The sequence below is a fragment of the Coptis chinensis genome, chromosome 3 (assembly GCF_015680905.1).
Source record: "Coptis chinensis isolate HL-2020 chromosome 3, ASM1568090v1, whole genome shotgun sequence".
Classification (NCBI taxonomy): Eukaryota; Viridiplantae; Streptophyta; class Magnoliopsida; order Ranunculales; family Ranunculaceae; genus Coptis; species Coptis chinensis.
In genome coordinates, this window is record NC_141458.1 from 108,370,410 (window position 1) to 108,388,126 (window position 17,717).

General features: G+C 36.9%; 2 protein-coding genes across 2 annotated transcripts; both read left to right on the forward strand.

Moving 5' to 3' along the window:
* The first annotated feature begins 1,710 nt into the window (after positions 1 to 1,710).
* On the forward strand, positions 1,711 to 11,231 carry LOC147512801 (protein ARABIDILLO 1-like). The gene is made up of 12 exons (XM_086595802.1): positions 1,711 to 3,418; positions 3,524 to 3,682; positions 3,771 to 3,851; positions 3,941 to 4,072; positions 5,001 to 5,128; positions 5,480 to 5,567; positions 6,023 to 6,117; positions 7,441 to 7,504; positions 8,149 to 8,324; positions 9,279 to 9,494; positions 10,486 to 10,570; positions 10,675 to 11,231. The coding sequence occupies exons 1-12, from the start codon at positions 2,096 to 2,098 to the stop codon at positions 10,849 to 10,851; spliced, it is 2,724 nt and encodes a 907-aa protein (XP_086451928.1). The 5' UTR covers positions 1,711 to 2,095; the 3' UTR covers positions 10,852 to 11,231.
* A 457-nt stretch (positions 11,232 to 11,688) lies between these two features.
* LOC147512802 (Transducin/WD40 repeat-like superfamily protein) lies at positions 11,689 to 16,883 on the forward strand. Its single transcript, XM_086595803.1, has 6 exons — positions 11,689 to 12,059; positions 12,123 to 12,611; positions 13,671 to 13,892; positions 13,981 to 14,053; positions 15,469 to 15,579; positions 16,336 to 16,883. Exons 1-6 carry the CDS (start codon positions 11,940 to 11,942, stop codon positions 16,701 to 16,703), a joined length of 1,383 nt encoding a protein of 460 aa, XP_086451929.1. The 5' UTR covers positions 11,689 to 11,939; the 3' UTR covers positions 16,704 to 16,883.
* The last annotated feature ends 834 nt before the right edge of the window (positions 16,884 to 17,717 follow it).

The window sequence follows — 17,717 nt, forward strand, 5'->3', positions numbered from 1 at the left end:
AAAAGTTGGCCCTCATACATTTTATTGTTATTTTACATTACATATGTGTACCCTTTATCTAAGTTGTTAGGAAATAAATTATTGTAAAAAAATTTAATGCATGCTGCATTTCGATTTAACAACTTACTAGGGCCTCAAGAATTAGAACAACAAAAGGTAAATAGTAAGAAAGCAAATAATCACAAAAAAAATACCAAATGAGACAAAGGGAACTAATAGAACAAGAAGTAAGAGAAAAGTCAATAATATGGGAACTAAAATAAAAGTTACTGGTATATCTATTTTCTCCATAGATATACATAGTTGCTTTATTTATAACTACTAGATAAACATCATGTAAACACTAAACCATTTAATTTGTGTTTATTTTATTATTTATTAATTTTTTATTTTGTTATTATATATATATATTGTATTTGAGCTTCATACCACCAATAAACCCTTATTTTTGTTGGCATTCGGCTCCAAAACACTAAACCCTAGAAAATGGCAAATGAAACTGGGCAAATAGTAATACTCGCAATAATTGCGATTGTTGAAATATCTACCGCATTGCCTTTAAATTCACTTCCGATACATCTTCAAATGGCAAGAGTGTCTCAAGTAATTTGTGGAGAAGGTTGGAGTCAAACATGATGTGAATGTGGTTAGTGTATTTTTCCACTATCGAGTTTATGCCACACATAAAACTATCAAAGATTTAAAAAAAAACAATAGCATTTATTGATATTGAATGTAGTTGCAATGAATCCATATAATTATGTAGTTGTGGTTCATTTATATTGAAGTGTATTCGACCTCTATTATGGGAGCTTAAATTGTTAGATGTTATGAAAAAACCATTTGAGGATTTAACGAGTGAGTTATAGTGGTTTATTACTTTTTAGGAGGTTGTTCAGCCACATATTACACAACAATTAAAGATGGATTTATGTGGGTGGTGGGGCTCGCGTTTGTAAATGGAGATTCTAATAAACAAATGTTTATAGAAAATTATGTTCCTAATAACCATATATTTACTGAAAAAATGGATTCCGCGATTTGAATTCGCAGCTCACTAGGAGAAATCACGTGAGAAAGAGAAACTTCAAAAGAAATAATCAAAAATATTAAAAAATCAAAAGAGGTCTCAATAAAGCGGGAATTGAGAGAAAATGAAGTTAGAGAAAATGCACTACAAATCATCTCAAAATTATGACATTTGACTAAACAAAATATAGATTTTCATATTTTACCTATTTTAAAAGCTGCTACATAGTCAAATCAAATTTGGGGATTTTTTCAATGGTACATGTAAACATGTTGTATGATTAATTTTTTTATGAGGATCTCCCTCAAGAAACATAAGCCCCCGCCATCTCTATAAATCTATCTTCAGTTGTATAATCCATATGGTTGTACAACCTCTCAAAACTCAATATAAAACTCAATATGCCAGTCTTCATTATGAAAACCTCATATGCGCTTCAATGCAAGTGAATCACAACTACATATGGCTTTTGAGCACAATGGTATTCAGTGTTATATATATATACTTTGCAAAACTCAATACAAATTTTTTATTACCCAAGTTAAAAAAAGAGAGAAAGAAATAGAGATGCACATGTGGTGGATGGAATGGCCGTGCTTGGACATATAGAAAATCAGTAGAAAAAGGAAAAAAAAAATAAATAAAAAATAGCATATTTGAGGTGAAACAAATATAAAACCACCCCACTAATAATAAGTTCACCCTCATCTCTCACCAGGTGGATTCTCATCGCCACCAATGCCTCGCTCTCTATAAGAAGCAGCGAACAAACAAAAGCCGCACAACCCAAAAATAAATTAATTAAAAAATTACTTCTCAGGGTTTAACCCGTTTCTCCATCCACATCACCCCCCAATCCAATTCAATTCCAGCTCCTTAAAATAATTTTTTTTTCACCACGTGCTAAAAAAAATATCAAATTTTTAGCTACTCAGGTATTAAATTTGTTTCTTTAATCTTTAATTATTATTAATAATAATACTTAGTTTTGTTTAATTACTGAATCTGTGTGCGTGCGTGTACGAAATTAAGTTACTTTTGTAAATTTTGATTAATTAAAGAAGAATGAGTAGAAGGGTGAAAAGAAAAGCGACTAGATCGAAAGTAATTGATGAGGAATCACGTTTAAAGAAAAGGGCCATTGAGGTTGAACTTGATTGGACTAGTTTACCAGATGATACAGTGGTTCAGTTGTTTTCCTATTTGAATTATCGAGACCGGGCTTGTTTATCATCCACTTGTAAAATTTGGAGAGTGTTAGGGGCAACTAATTGTTTGTGGAGTTCTTTAGACCTTCGCGCGCATAAGTTTGATGCTGGCACTGCGGCTAGTATGGCGGATAGGTGTGTTCAGTTACAGAAGCTTAGGTTTCGTGGGGTTGAGTCTGCGAATGCTATAATGAATTTAGGAGCGAGGGGTTTACGTGAGATAAGTGGTGATTTTTGTCGAGAGATTACTGATTCTACTTTATCAGTTATGGCTGCACGGCATGATAAACTAGAGAGTCTTCAGCTTGGGCCTGAGTTTTGTGAAAGGATTAGTAGTGATGCTATTAAGATGGTTGGTCTGTGTTGTCCTAAGTTGAGGAAGTTGAGGCTTTCGGGAGTTAGGGATGTTGGTGAAGATGCTATTAATGCTTTGGCGAAGAATTGTAAACAATTGGAAGAGATTTGTTTTATGGACTGTTTGAATGTTGATGCGGTGGCATTGGGAAATGTAGTTTCTGTTCGTTTTCTTTCTGTTGCTGGGACAAGAAATATAAACTGGAATTTGGCATCACAAGTGTGGAGTAAACTTCCTAATTTGATTGGTTTAGATGTTTCGAGGACTGAAATTTTTCCAACCGAGGTTTTGAAACTGTTGTCGTCAACAGAAAGCTTGAAGGTCATGTGTGCTCTGAACTGTCCATCTCTTGAAGCAGAAGGTGATTTTTCGAGATATAGTATAAGAGATAAGTTGTTACTTGCCTTTTTCAAGGACACATTTAAAGGAGTTGCATCGCTATTTGCCGATAATACAAAGAACAGGAGTGTGTTTGTAGATTGGAGAGATAAGAAAATTGGGGACAAGTACTTGAATCCAATTATGATTTGGCTAGAGTGGATTCTTTCTCATTCACTATTACGCATTGCTGAGAGCAATCCGCAGGGGTTAGGTGAGTTCTGGATCAGTCAAGGTGCTGCGTTGTTGTTAAGTTTAGTGCAGAGCCTTCAGGAAGATGTCCAAGAAAGAGCAGCAACAGGATTGGCAACTTTTGTCGTCATTGATGATGAAAATGCTACTGTTGATTTTGAAAGGGCAGAAGTAGTAATGTCCAATGGTGGAATAAGGCTCCTTCTGGACCTTGCAAGATCTTCTCGGGAGGGCCTTCAGTCTGAAGCAGCCAAGGTAAGCTTCTTCTTTGTTCCATTTTTAAAAGATCGCTGAACTTGAAGTATTCCTGTTACTAGTTGCAACTTGTAGTTGAATAACTTAACTTCTTGAGATGTGTAGGCTCTAGCGAATTTGTCTGTGAATGCTGATGTTGCAAAATCTGTGGCGGAAGAAGGAGGGATCAATATCCTTTCAGATTTGGCAAGGTCCATGAACAGATTGGTAGCCGAAGAAGCTGCTGGAGGGCTTTGGAACCTTTCCGTGGGAGAGGAGCACAAGGTTGCGTAGAGTCTGTTGTTACATATGTTTATATATTTAAAGTTGTTCCAGGGTTTGTGGATATAATATCAGTAGTCTTTCTCTTCAGGGTGCCATTGCCAGGGCAGGTGGTGTAAAAGCTTTAGTGAATCTGATTTTTAAATGGTCTTCTGGTAGTGATGGAGTTCTTGTATGTGCCTTCCCTCTGCTGTATAACATTATGTTATTATGTGGTTCTATGAATAAGTCGTAACTTGATGTTTGTTTGTTTGGTGTCAGGAACGTGCCGCTGGTGCACTTGCAAACTTGGCCGCCGATGACAAATGTAGCACAGAAGTTGCCATAGCGGGCGGTGTGCAAGCTCTGGTGTTGCTTGCTCGGTTTTGCAAGTCTGAGGGAGTACAAGAGCAGGTAATACATGTGCCTATGGTTTTGCTTTTAATTTTCCCACGCACATTGATGCTTTTTTGCATGCACACTTAACATCTTAAGTACAACTCACTGGGCCTGAATACATTTGAATGGGTGCCTTTGTTTCATTTATGTTACCGATAGAGAAATCATGAGGTTGATCATCTTTTAATACTCACCCTTTAAACATTTTTTTTTTGTAAATCCAAGTCGTTTATCAAGAGCTCAAGTTCAGCACTCGGGAGTTCTAGCTACCGACAACACACTAAAGCCATGCTAATTCATCCTTTGAGCGAGTTGTATTATTAATTTGTGAAGGGTAATATTTTATTGCGAGACCAATAAGAAATGTGTGATAAGCTGAGATAACGTACAATGCAGGAAAATATCCGAAAGCAAATAAAAAGAGAGAAAAAAGAAGAAGGGGAAAAACGTAATAAACACTAAATTGCCAATCCACAAGGTCAAAGTAGGATAGCAACTAAATGCAAGATATTCAAAGTAAATAAACCCTGAGCTCCTTTCCTGGCTTGGAACAAAGAAATGATATCCCCTTGTGGTCTTTCCCTCTTTCTTCTGGTCTCCAGTTTCCGTGAAAGAGCTCAACACATTCTATGAAGGGGAGCCATCTAAGAACTCTTGTTCCCTTATCACGTTCAAAGTTTGGCTCAGTCATAAACAAGCTTTGAATGGTAGCAGATTGACTCTAGAGGAAGTAGTCAATATTGCTCACGACTTCTATCAGTCGTTAGGTATGCTGTAACATGCGACTTGTAAGAAACTAGCCATCACATTAGAGATGAGGCTGATAGGTATAGAAGGGCCGATCAATGGGTAGATTTCAGCTTCTCATGTAGCTTCTGCATTACATGCATATGTGCAAACATGTAGTTCCAAAAGAATTTGATTCTGCCATTGTGTTCTCTAGGCTGCTCGTGCTCTTGCTAATTTGGCTGCTCATGGAGATAGCAATGGTAACAATGCTGCTATTGGAAAAGAGTTTGGTGCACTGGAAGCACTGGTGCAGCTTACATGCTCTCAACATGAAGGTGTCAGGTATTAATTTGGTTTATGCCATTGACGTTACTAGGGTAAAAAGTGGTACTGCCCAAATCATTAACAACTGATTTAAATGTTTCTTTCTGGGCAGACGCAAGTTTTAGATTACTCAGCTAGTGACGCAGGGAAATGGATGACGATCTTATCTTAACTAATATAAACACTAGCTTATCAACATGTTTCTGTGAGATGTGTCTTTTGCTTTGTCATGATCACATGACCTGTTGGGCTAGAAATACATATAATATTATAATGTAATAGAAATGGGTCCCACACATAAAATACAAATAGTGTAATAGAAATTGTTTACTTTTATCTGATATTGGGTTCTTGGAACGGATTAAACAGGCAAGAAGCTGCTGGTGCTCTGTGGAATTTATCATTTGATGACAGAAATCGTGAGACAATTGCTGCAGTTGGTGGTGTTGAGGCCCTGGTATGGTTCTTTATTTTCTGAACTATACTTTATTGTTGTTTAATATGAGCGATGTAACTTTCACACACACACACACACACACAGAATTTTTAGTTATTAAGTTCTTCTGTATGCACATCCTTTATTTGCCATAGTTTTGAAACTATGGTGAAATTGTACTTGCTTCTGCTGTACCTAAGAAGCTTGAATTTCTAGTATTTATCTGATTACTCGTGTGGAAGTGTTCTGTAGCTTCTATATATATCTATGTAGTGGGAAACCAATTTGCAATATTTGATGCCTCCATTGATTGACTATAATTTCAACTGTTGATCTTAAAAAATGAGTAGCTACACTTAGATTTAGATTCTCAAGTTCCAATCTACATGAAACTTGAAATTTATATAAATAGGGAATGTTTCGATTGACAGAATTTCTTTTCAGTCAAAGTGTTTGGTCTCACTTTTGCTATACAGGTTGCTCTTGCACAATCTTGTTCGAATGCATCTGCAGGACTTCAAGAAAGGGCTGCTGGAGCTTTGTGGGGATTGTCCGTGTCAGAAGCTAACAGGTATGAACTATGTGGCCATATCATTTTCTGTTTCGAACAGATCGACGTAAAACTCTGGTTTCAAAACGTCTCTAGCAACGTGAGGGAAAATCTAATTGGGGATTCCACATATTTATAAATGCTTTTGTACATGTCATCATACTTTTCATAATTGTTTTTACGAGATGATCTCCTCCTCCTAATCCATTGACTTCCTTATGCACAACATTTTTGACTCATAAAGCTGTAATGGTACCTTGACTATTGGAATATTAAATTGTTGCCTAATTTAAAAGCATCAAGAGTATGACATGAGAGCATTTTTTTTAAGACGGAGGCTATCTTGAGAGAATATATGTGAGACAGGATTGCCCCTTTGTTGTATTTTGATGTTATCTTTTCTTTGTCTGGCTATCTTCGTTTTTAGGCCACCTCGTCCTACTAACATTTTGATGCATAATAATATTCTTCATCTTCACAGATAAATGATAATTTTGATAACAACTATATTATTATTAAGCATTGGAGTCTCAAAACCAATTGGTGATGAGTGGAGAGGCCCAGGAACTTAAATATTGTTATGTTATGCAAGGCCTTTCAATGTCCCATGTGGACTAAACTAAACATCTCAACATACCCCCCTCATGTGTGGCGTTACTTGACCCTAACACGACATACATGAGTGCGTGGAGTAAATGGGCCCTTTGGGCCAAACAAAGTAACCTGCTTTGGTACCATATTAAACATTGGGGCATCCAACTCAAAACCAATTGGTGGTGAGTGGACAGACCCAGAAACTTATATATTGTTATGAAAGGCTTTCAATGTCTCATGCGGGACTAAACTAAAATCTCAACAATGATATTAGAGTTTTATCCATTAAGAACTTTCTCTGTCCACATCTTAGCTCAATGTGATCAGTCCGATTTTCCCCGTTTGTGATATGCATCATTTAATTTCTATGCCATTATACTTGTATTTCAATTTAAGTTTTGCAATAATCATGGAGGACTTTATTTTGTACGATGGAAAACCCCCATGTATAAGTGGGAGTCAATCCATACAACCTATCATAGGTTTGACTAAATGCAATGGGAAATTGTGCAAATGATTGGTGAATGCATGGGTTTAGTCATGCACATACATAGTAGGATTGTAACTTATCTCTTAAAGATAAAGCTCTTCACAATATGTACCTGGATTGTTATGTACGCACTTGCTCCTTTTTCTTATTAATGCAATATGTTGTTCAATTAATCTGACATTTTGTGTTCTGGTATTAGTACAATTATAAAGAAGAAAATGTTCTCATGATTAATATAGTTTGTTTCTTAATTTTATTAGCATCGCTATAGGACAAGGAGGAGGTGTTGCGCCTCTCATTGCATTGGCAAGCTCAGATGCTGAAGTAAGTGTTGCCTTATCATTATTATTTATTTTTCTGAGAATCTCACTATTTTTGCTGCATTATTAGGGATTCCTTCCATGTTTTATGTTACGACACTTTTCCTGTTTCTGCATAAACAAAAGCTTGAATTCGTGATATAAATTTTCCTACTCGGGGCAGGAATGCTTAGAAGTAAACGAATAAGCCAGTAATAATTGCCTTGTGTGCTTACCTCGCATGTAGCATGTAAGGACAAGGTTAATACTAGTTTGAGATATATATTTAATGTGAGGAGCGCTTGTATTTATCCACCATGCCAACCTTGGGAAGAGACCAACTCAACAGAAACCTGCAAAAAAGTTTGAGAGCTAGATATCACAGTAATTATGCCTATATGCTATGTTAATTCTATTTCTTTTTGTTTACACCTCTCTTTTTCTCTATCAGGAAAATATTAAAGAAAAATAAATAAAAAAGAGAAGAGGAAGAATGGAAAGAAAAACCCAAAAACATAAAGACATGACTAACGAGATAATAACTCTCAAAATTATGAAAGGTGTAATTAGTCGAGGAACAATCAATAGTTTTGGTTCATTCTTTTGTGGCATGATGAACACCTCTCTGAGTTTGAATTTAACTGTAGTATATTATTTGGTTCTTTATAGGATGTCCATGAGACTGCTGCAGGGGCGCTTTGGAATCTTGCTTTTAATTCTGGGAATGCTTTCCGTATAGTAGAGGAAGAGGGAGTTCCAGCTCTTGTTCGCCTTTGTTCATCATCTGTATCAAAAATGGCGCGCTTCATGGCTGCGTTAGCATTAGCCTACATGTTTGACGGGAGGTAAATAATATTTTTATCCTGCATTTTATATATATGTATATCATAAGCATGTTGTCATGCAGGTGCCGACTAGCAAAGTCGCTAAAACCTTTGGGTGATGATGAGGTTTGGGGCTCGAACCCCGCCAACATCAAAGAGTTACTGATCTCATTTAAAACAGGCTTACCAATAAAAAATAAATAAAATAAGCATGTTGTCATTAGCCTAAATGTTGATGGGAGGTAGTCCATGACTCATTTCATTTTGCATTATTGACCAACGTTAGGAGGTCTCTTGGGATTAGGGGGGCAAAAAAACAAATGGGTGTCTGCCACAAAAAAGTGTCTGCCACTTTGCCATTTTCTCTTCCACAGCCATCACCGCTCTCATCTTCTCCAACACTCTTTTTTCCTCTTTTCTTCTTCTGTTTTCTCCACCAAATCAGAATCTCTACAAAGCGATAGACAATTTTTTCATTTTTTTTTTCATTTTCTTCTCCGATTTCAACATCTACATTGCCATTAATGCTCCCTTCTTTGTCACCGTGAATCTCTTCTTCTTCTTCTTCTCGGTGGACCTAGTGTCAGTCTGCACCGCTTCGTGGTTTTCTAGTATCATATTTTGTTCATTAGCTTCTTATATAGCTATCATGGTCACAGTGATGATAAGTACTTGGTCACAGTGATGATAAGTATGTGACAGACATATACATGATAAACAAAAGAAAACAGAGAATAAAGAAGAAGAAAGAGACACTGAAGAGTTTATTAATGATACATGTTTGATTAATCTCCTTGAAAGGGATGCATTCAAGTTAGGATGTAAGATTCAGTTGAAACCCTTGTTCATGCTAAAATAGATACTGTTCTGTTGTCATCTTCCAATTAAAGCTAGTACCTAATAAAAGGAATAGCTGAGGTATGCACTTATGTCATGTCTGCTGCTAGCTGTCCTCACTGCAAATATCTTGTTCAGGATGGATAAAATTGTGGAGACACTGCCTTCTTCAGAAACAAAGAGTGTAAGCTTGGATAATGCTAGAAGAATGGCACTAAAGCAGATCGAAGCTTTTGTGCTTACATTTTCTGATCCACAATCCTTTTACGCGGCTGCTGCATCATCAACACCTGCATCGTTGGTACAAGTAACAGAAGCGGCACGGATACCAGAAGCAGGACATCTGAGATGCAGGTTTGTTATCGTTTCTCTGACAATAACTGTGTGCAGTTAAGAATTACTAATAATTCATCATATAATGGAATAGAAGAAGAAAGTGTGGGTTTGAACCCATATTTTAGCTTCAAATTATGGTCAAACTTGAACTGTGGGTCAGATTATTACCCTGTTGATGCCTTTTTTTAAGCCTAGATTTTGCAGGCCAGAGTGAATACATAAAATACATTAATAAGTTACCAAAAAAATAAGGATGAAAATTCAGCTGTGAGAGTCTGGTCAAGTCGTCTATTTTCAATCTTTTGACAAATCCTATGAAGTTGTCTGCTAGGCCAAACAAAATCTTGGCATTTTGACCCCCTTTTGCTTACTATTCTTGTTAGATATCAATTTCAGGATGGAGATGATAGAATGAAATATTAAAGTCAAATATTAGAGGGGCATGTTACTTCTCAAACTCTACGTAATTTTCAAATTATGACTTGCTGGGTCTAGATTAGAACCAATTTAGTGATTTTCTAAGTATAAAACATATAAAGGGAAAATTTGAAAGCAATGTGACATTAAAAAATGCTTGGTATGTCTCTAATGCGTCTTTAGCACCTTTTTCTGAAGATTGAAAGATTGGCTGGTGAACTATGTACACATTAATTTTGAGGGGGATACAAGAATGCAGTTCCTTCCACAGTGTCTCTCTGCATTCCTCAAAGATCACATTTCATTCCCCTACATAATTGATGTATGGCCTTTTTAAGAATTTTGGTAGTTATAACTGCTTGAGCTCACGTCGGTTATTTATGATATCATGATACTTTAAAATGTGTGCCTTTCTCGTGGTGGATGCTCCAATTATGGGTGTAAAATGACATGGCAGCACGGTGTCATGCTGTGTATGGGTGATTGCTTGTGTTACCCTTGACTACTTTGAAGCACATTATCTATTTTTTATGTACGCTAGTATAATTTATATATTGTTTTTCTCTTACCTTTTGTTTTCAATTTCCTTCAGTGCAGCTGAGATTGGGAGGTTTGTTACCATGCTACGGAACCCTTCTTCTACACTCAAGGCATGTGCTGCATTTGCTCTTCTCCAGGTAGACATGTGGTTTACATGATTATTCTTAATTTTAGAAAGGAAATAATTGGGTTTTGTTGCTACACCAAAGAGTCTGACTAAAATGGCGTCCTTTAATGGCAGTTCACCGTTCCTGGCGGCCGCCATGCAATGTTCCATGCAATTCTCATACAGAAGACTGGAGCTCAACGGGTCCTACGTGCTGCTGCTGCAGCAGCCACTGCACCAATTGAAGCCAAAATCTTCGCGAGGATCGTACTTCGTAATCTTGAGCACCATTTTGGGGAGATAGCTATTTGAAGGTTATCTCGGATCTTGTATGGGCAATGAATATCCCTTTCAATCTTGGATTCTAAGATCTCCAGGTCAGCACGTTCAATTCTAACCAATTCACTCAAGAAGAGAGCAATCTGTTAGGTTTGGATTTCCCTCCAGAGAAGCAAGTGACCAATTTAAATCATGGTTTGTTGAGGATCTCATACCAAGGATGTAAAAATGGTGTTTCTTTTCTACATTGTACTCGTATAGTTCTGTGGTGTCCACTTTGGTGTGCTTATTTTCTCATTTTTTGTCCCGTTAGTTTTTATAAGGTATTGGAGTGCTGAAAGAGCAGTATCAACATTTTTGCATCTGTATTCTTTATTGTTCTTTTATAATAATACATATTTAGTTGTTGGACACGTTTTGAGCTTCCTTCCCCTTTATTGGGCTCAGTCCTCTCTGTTTTCTGTTAAGCTATTTATTTAGTCGTCAGCTTGAAACAATAACCTGGTATGTTGTGGCCGATAACTGGTATGGGATAGCCAGAGGAACCAAACATTGTTCAGTTCTGCCTATCCAACACATGACTCGGTTGCACTTTGATGCATGCGTTATGATTCTCATGTCTCAATAGTGGTGATGTTGAAGTTGTTCCATCATGTCTATGTCTGTAGATCATTTTTGTTGCAGATTTTTCCTTTGTTTATATTTTTATCATTATAACAATTTCAGGGTTAGGATTCAGAGAGTATCCCATTTTAATAGCGAAACCCCTCCATAGTCTAATTTTGTTAATATAAATGTGGCACGAACATCAAAGTTCAAAGTTACGAGATAGAGTGATTCAAATGTTGAATAGGCTAAAACATTTGATCAGAAAAGAAGTGATTTACAAACATCTAAGTCTGATCAGTCGCTGACACATGCTTAACTTAAGAGGTCCTCTAATAAATTTCGGGTAACTCGTCGCTTATATTTCAATTCAAATATCGGAGATTTCGCGATATTTTGTCCCCATATAAAAAACAGTACCCACCTCGTTTAAATTTCAAATTTTAAAAGAAAAATGAGATGACCCGGAAATCTAGGGTTTCAGTGAATGTATGTCCCGTAATTGGTAGTAGTAAATGATGGAGTTCACAGAAGCATATAAAGCAAAAGGGCCATGTTGTTTTTCACCAAATGCACGTTATCTTGCTGTGTCTGTAGATTATCGACTTGTCATACGTGATGTTGTCAGTCTCAAGGTACTTTCGTTAAATTAGAGCTATGCATAATTGAGCTTCTGCTAAAGTTATAGTTTGATACAGGTTGTACAATTGTTTTCCTGCGTGGATAAAATTAGCTACATTGAATGGGCTCTTGATTCTGAATACATACTCTGCGGTCTTTTTAAGAAACCAATGATACAAGCATGGTCGTTGACTCAGCCTGAATGGACATGTAAAATAGATGAAGGTCCAGCTGGGATTTCTTATGCCAGATGGAGTCCCGATAGTCGTCATATTTTAACTACGTCTGATTTTCAGTTACGGTTAACGGTTTGGTCACTGGTGAACACAGCTTGTGTACATGTGCAATGGCCGAAACATGCGTCCAAGGGTGTTTCTTTTACTAAGGATGGCAAGTTTGCTGCAATATGTACACGGAAAGATTGTAAGGATTATGTGAATCTACTTTCTTGTCATACGTGGGAGATAATGGGTATTTTTGCTGTAGATACTTTGGATTTAGCTGATATTGAATGGTCACCAGATGATAGTGCCATTGTTGTTTGGGATTCCTCTCTTGATTATAAGGTATTTTATTTGATCTTTTCTGAATGTATATCACTTTTTGCTTATTGTTTTTGTTGTTCCATTAACCAATCTGAACTTGTTAGTTTGCACATTGTTTTGTACTTCGATTCTATTTTCATATGCTCCATGTTGGTTCTCCACTTACAAGTTCCTGTTGCATACCTTTTCGTTTACTTTAGATGTTTGTATTAGAAAATGATAAGAACACACATAGTAGCAAAATAAAAGTTAAAATCAAAACATACGGTTTCTAGGTTATTCAGAATTTTCAGTTTCTAAGCCGTCAAAGCAAACATTATTGGGTCTCTGGCTATCTATATTGTTATGTGTTGGAAATCTTTGAGAGTATGCGGATGGTTTTTCTCATTAGGAGAAAATTCTCGAGAAAGAGGATTTTTTTTTTCTTTTTTCTATGAGCTGTTGATAGGATTTTTTTATGTTTTTTCGTTTTAGTTTTTTGTAGCTTGTACTATAGGATATCTCATTCTTTATCTTTTCGATATATATATACACTATACTTTACCGAAAAAAAAAAGGGATTTTGTTCTTTTTGCGACTTTCAATTTATGACCCAATTTCTAATAAAATTTGTCGTTGGAAAGCTCCAGCGGAGGAGTGGATAACATATTATATTTATTCAATACATTATTTTGAAATAGTTTACAATGCCTCTATCCTCTGAGTTCTTACATCTAACTCTCATGCAACAAAGATTATATAGGTATAGGAATATGCTACTTTATTGTATGTTACTTCTACACCTAATACAACCTCATGAGTCGCATGCTCATGAGTCGCATGTAGTACTGTAGTATGGTATTATCTATTATTAGAACATATTGGTTAGAACATTTAATTAGATATGGCTCGCCATGTCGCATGTACTGAGATGTAGGTAGCAGTGGAAACTGGAATTCATACCTCTTAAAAACATCTCAGTCTTCTAAGATTTGTATCACTCGCACTGTCAGTGTAATACTCACACATCTGCAAGTTCATCGGACTTAGTGGATCAATTCCTAGAACAAACAAACTTATATCGTGGATGGTTTGATACAGGTTCTGATCTATTCTCCTGATGGGAGGTGCCTCTTTAAGTATCAAGCGTATGAAAGTGGATTGGGGGTGAAAACCATTGCATGGTCCCCATGTGGCCAGTTTCTGGCGGTAGGTAGTTATGACCAGATGATACGGATCTTCAACCACTTGACATGGAAAATATTTGCTGAATTCACGCATCTATCAAGTGTCCGCGGCCCTTGCAGTGCTGCTGTGTTCAAGGTACAGATATCATTTTTCTAGTTAACTATAAAGATATTTTGGTGGAGCACTTGTAGATAAAATTGCGGGTGTCTCTTGAATTTTCCAGGAAGTTGATGAGCCTTTGCAATTCGATATGTCAGGATTATGCATGAGTGATGAGTTCATAAAAGGGGATTCTGGTGAGCAATATTGGTGACCATACTCAAGTTTAAGAATTTTATATTTACGTATTAATCATGCTAAAGTTATAAGTTCTTAGCATTTCCTTTACTAAGTCACTTCTTTTGTTGCACAGCATAAAATTTGGATAAAGAGGTAAAAATAAATCAACATGTAACGATTCATTTATGTGTCGTGTATTTTGACAAAAGTATTTAATGTCCTATTGTTTGTCCACTGTTCTGTTCTAAAGAGCTTCTCATGCGATGATGCGATGTTTGCTTAATAGTTACTGTCTATAAGAGATGGGAGTGTTTTGTCAAACTGTATGCCTCAAGGAAGTTAAGCATCACAAATGTATAGATGCGTCAAGGCCCTTAGTTGATAAGGCTCAATTTGTTTTCGTTTAGGTGTAATTTTTTTTAGTTTTGTATTCACACTTTTATCTCTCCCAGTCTTGGTTCCAGTGGGGGTTTTCACCAGCACTTGATCTGGGGTCTTTGCCTGAGATGGTCAGATGGTGCTTTAGATACTGCCTCGCCAGGAGCTCAGGAGTGCCAGGAGGATAAAGATCCAGTAAATGCTTCCTTTCGATCATAGATGAAGGTTCTAGAGTCATAAAATAAAATCTCTCGGTAGAGGCCATAACATTGGAGATGATAGTTAAGGCACTGGTGGCTAATTGGCTATGCAGGGTTAGTGGTAACAGTGTTGGACAAGGACATTTCGTGAGGGATTGTACTGAGCAGGCTAGTGGTGGCAGAATCTGAGATGGGGTCCTAGGGCAACGGGTGGTTTTGGGTTATTTGGGGTTGTTTGTTTTGTTGGTTGTGTAGTAGTAATAGGGGCCTAGGGGCTGTTCTAGTACAGTTGTATGGGTCTTAGAGCCTAGTCTTAATCTAATCTAATTTGGTGATACGTTTTATCTATAAAAAAAGAGAGAAATAACTAGAATGTCTTGTATATGTTTGTTTCTCTGTCAATGAAGAAGCTGTTGGGAGAGTAATCTTAGTGCTCCAATCAAGCAACGAGAAGCAGTAAAAGAAAATGGTGAAACTATACTAGTTGTATTAGTCATATGCGGTAAAATTTAATACCCGCACATGACGTTATTGTTCAGTCAATATTTCTAGGACCTTGCCTTTTCTTTTTCTTTTTCTTTTTATAAAAAAGCCCCATTTGATGGAATCTGCATAGGAAGGAAACTTTTTTCATGTGAAATTGGATATATATATATTTGATTGGCAAGCCTGTTTTAAATGAGATCAGTAACTCTTTGATGCTGGCGGGGTTCGAGCCCCAGACCTCTGGTATCATCACCCAAAGGTTTTACTGACTTTGCTAGTCAGCACCTGCTGAAATTGGATATCACTTATTGAGTTGTATATATATACTGGACACATCTGGTTTAATCCTTTTATTTCTTATATCTCAGATAATCCTCCTGAAGGTCCTGTTAGAATCAGGTACAAAGTAATGGAATTACCCATTAGCTTACCTTTTCAGAAGCCTCCAGCAGACAAACCAAATCCTAAACAAGGCATTGGTAAGAAATTCCATCTGTATATGTTTTACTTTTGTTATTGTTATTTTTAGCTTTGGATTTTGATGAGAAGCAAGTGATGTTAAACTTTTGATATGCGTATTCCTGATTGTCTCTCTATGAATGATAAAGTTATATGTATATGATTAAAGATAAGGTTCGTGTTTTGTGGATCATAAGGGTAATATAATCCTATAAGGTGTGCGCGTAGTCGCCTACTGGCTTTTTGAAGGTAAAAGTCCACTAATAACCTTTCCAGTATGTGGCACTATGTGTTTGTCAGAATTATAAGCTTAGTCCCAAGACACACAGTAAAAGGCTTTTCTTAAATGAGACGGTTTTTGGTGTAGTCATCAAATGCTGTGCACCATGACCAGATGTGCATCAGCACCATATATTTGCCACTATGATGTGGCTGGAATCTCTGATTGTTTAAAGGAAAACTTTCTAAAGACTCTAGCATTCTCGTAAGTACAAAGTATTCCTAATCTTACAAGACAGTCACGGCTCCACTGAAAACAACATGAGGTCCGCTGCATTTCTGTCTGTTCAGTCTTATTGTACGATATAAAGAAAAACTCGAGACTTATCCGGATGTATTATCAAGTGGTGAGTAGTTCACCTTTATGTGTTTTTCAAGCAGGATACCCACTCTGAATCCTGACTAAGAAATTAAAGCTTCACAAAATCACACCCTAGTTTCAGGAAGGATAAACGATGTCAAGTATTCTGAAAAATTGCCAAATTTCAATTTTGCAGGGCTGCTATCCTGGAGCAAGGACAGCCGTTATCTATTCACTCGTAATGACAGCATGCCTACTGTTCTCTGGATATGGGACATCCACCACCTTGAGCTTGCTGCAATCTTAGTGCAGAAGGACCCTATACGTGCAGCAGCATGGGATCCTACATACCCACGTCTCGTTATTTGCACCAGCAGCAATCACCTGTACATGTGGACTGCCTCTGGTGCCTACTGTGTGAGTATTCCACTGCCACAGTTTACCATCACTGATCTAAAATGGAATATAGACGGGAGCTGCCTTCTACTCAAGGACCGGGAATCATTCTGCTGCGCAACAGTGCCCATGCTGCCAGATTCTGGTGATGAGAGCTCAGATGAGTAAGTAGGTCTGTTCTGTCTCTAGTGGTTGCTTAGTGCAAATGGATAATATTGTAAAATCAGGGGTCTCATAATCAATTTTCCACCTTATTTTTTCAAGCGGCTTACTTATTTCTTGTAGTTTATGTGCGTGCTTGTTAATATATTCTTTTCAGCTTAATCCATCAGCATTTGGTGAGACTAATCAAGTCTTGTGGCATAGGCATCAATTGTTTAATTTCTCCGTGGTTCAGTTAATTCCAAATGTCTTTAAATCATCTTTATTAGTCTGCTTATTATAGAGATCATGATAAATCATTGTTCGTACATATCTACTCTGGGTAGGATTGATGGGATCCATACCATTGAAAACGGATGGTGTCTAAATTTTCTTTAATATGAAGACTATTAACAGATTCGTTTAGACCCACCCCACTAGCATACAAGGATTTGTCGTGCTGCTGTACAGTTAATCATTCTGAAGCAGTTATTTCAAGGGAAAAGGATGTGTAACGTGCAATCTTGCATCACGGCATTACCTGGAGGGAGTGATGGTGTCAAACGTTGGTTACTTCACAGAGAAATTTGGTTGAACACAAATGAAAAGTGAAACATTAAATCAGCCTAACAAGTGATAATCTCGCTACCTACCTTGAAATTTAGAGCGAAGATCAGAACTATCTTCACGATTGAAGATGGAATTACTCACAAAATCAGCAGTCACCTACTTTCTTTCTTCCTTCTAATTGGTTGTACTCCTTGTTCTGGCTAAGTATATCAACTGGTTTAAAGCTAGCGGTCGCAAGCTCATGACTGAAAAGTTAAGGTTAATTAAGATTGTGTGTGGAGTCATCAAACTAAGATATATGGTTAATCAAACACGGTTCTGACTACGGAGTCCATCTAATAACATCTCAAGAAAGGCAGTATGCGAAGTCAAGTATATTGTGTACATTATTTAATGAGTCATTAAGGAAAGACGTAGGTACGAGAGTTTACAAATAAGGATAAATATCTTGGTGTGCTTATTTTACTTAAT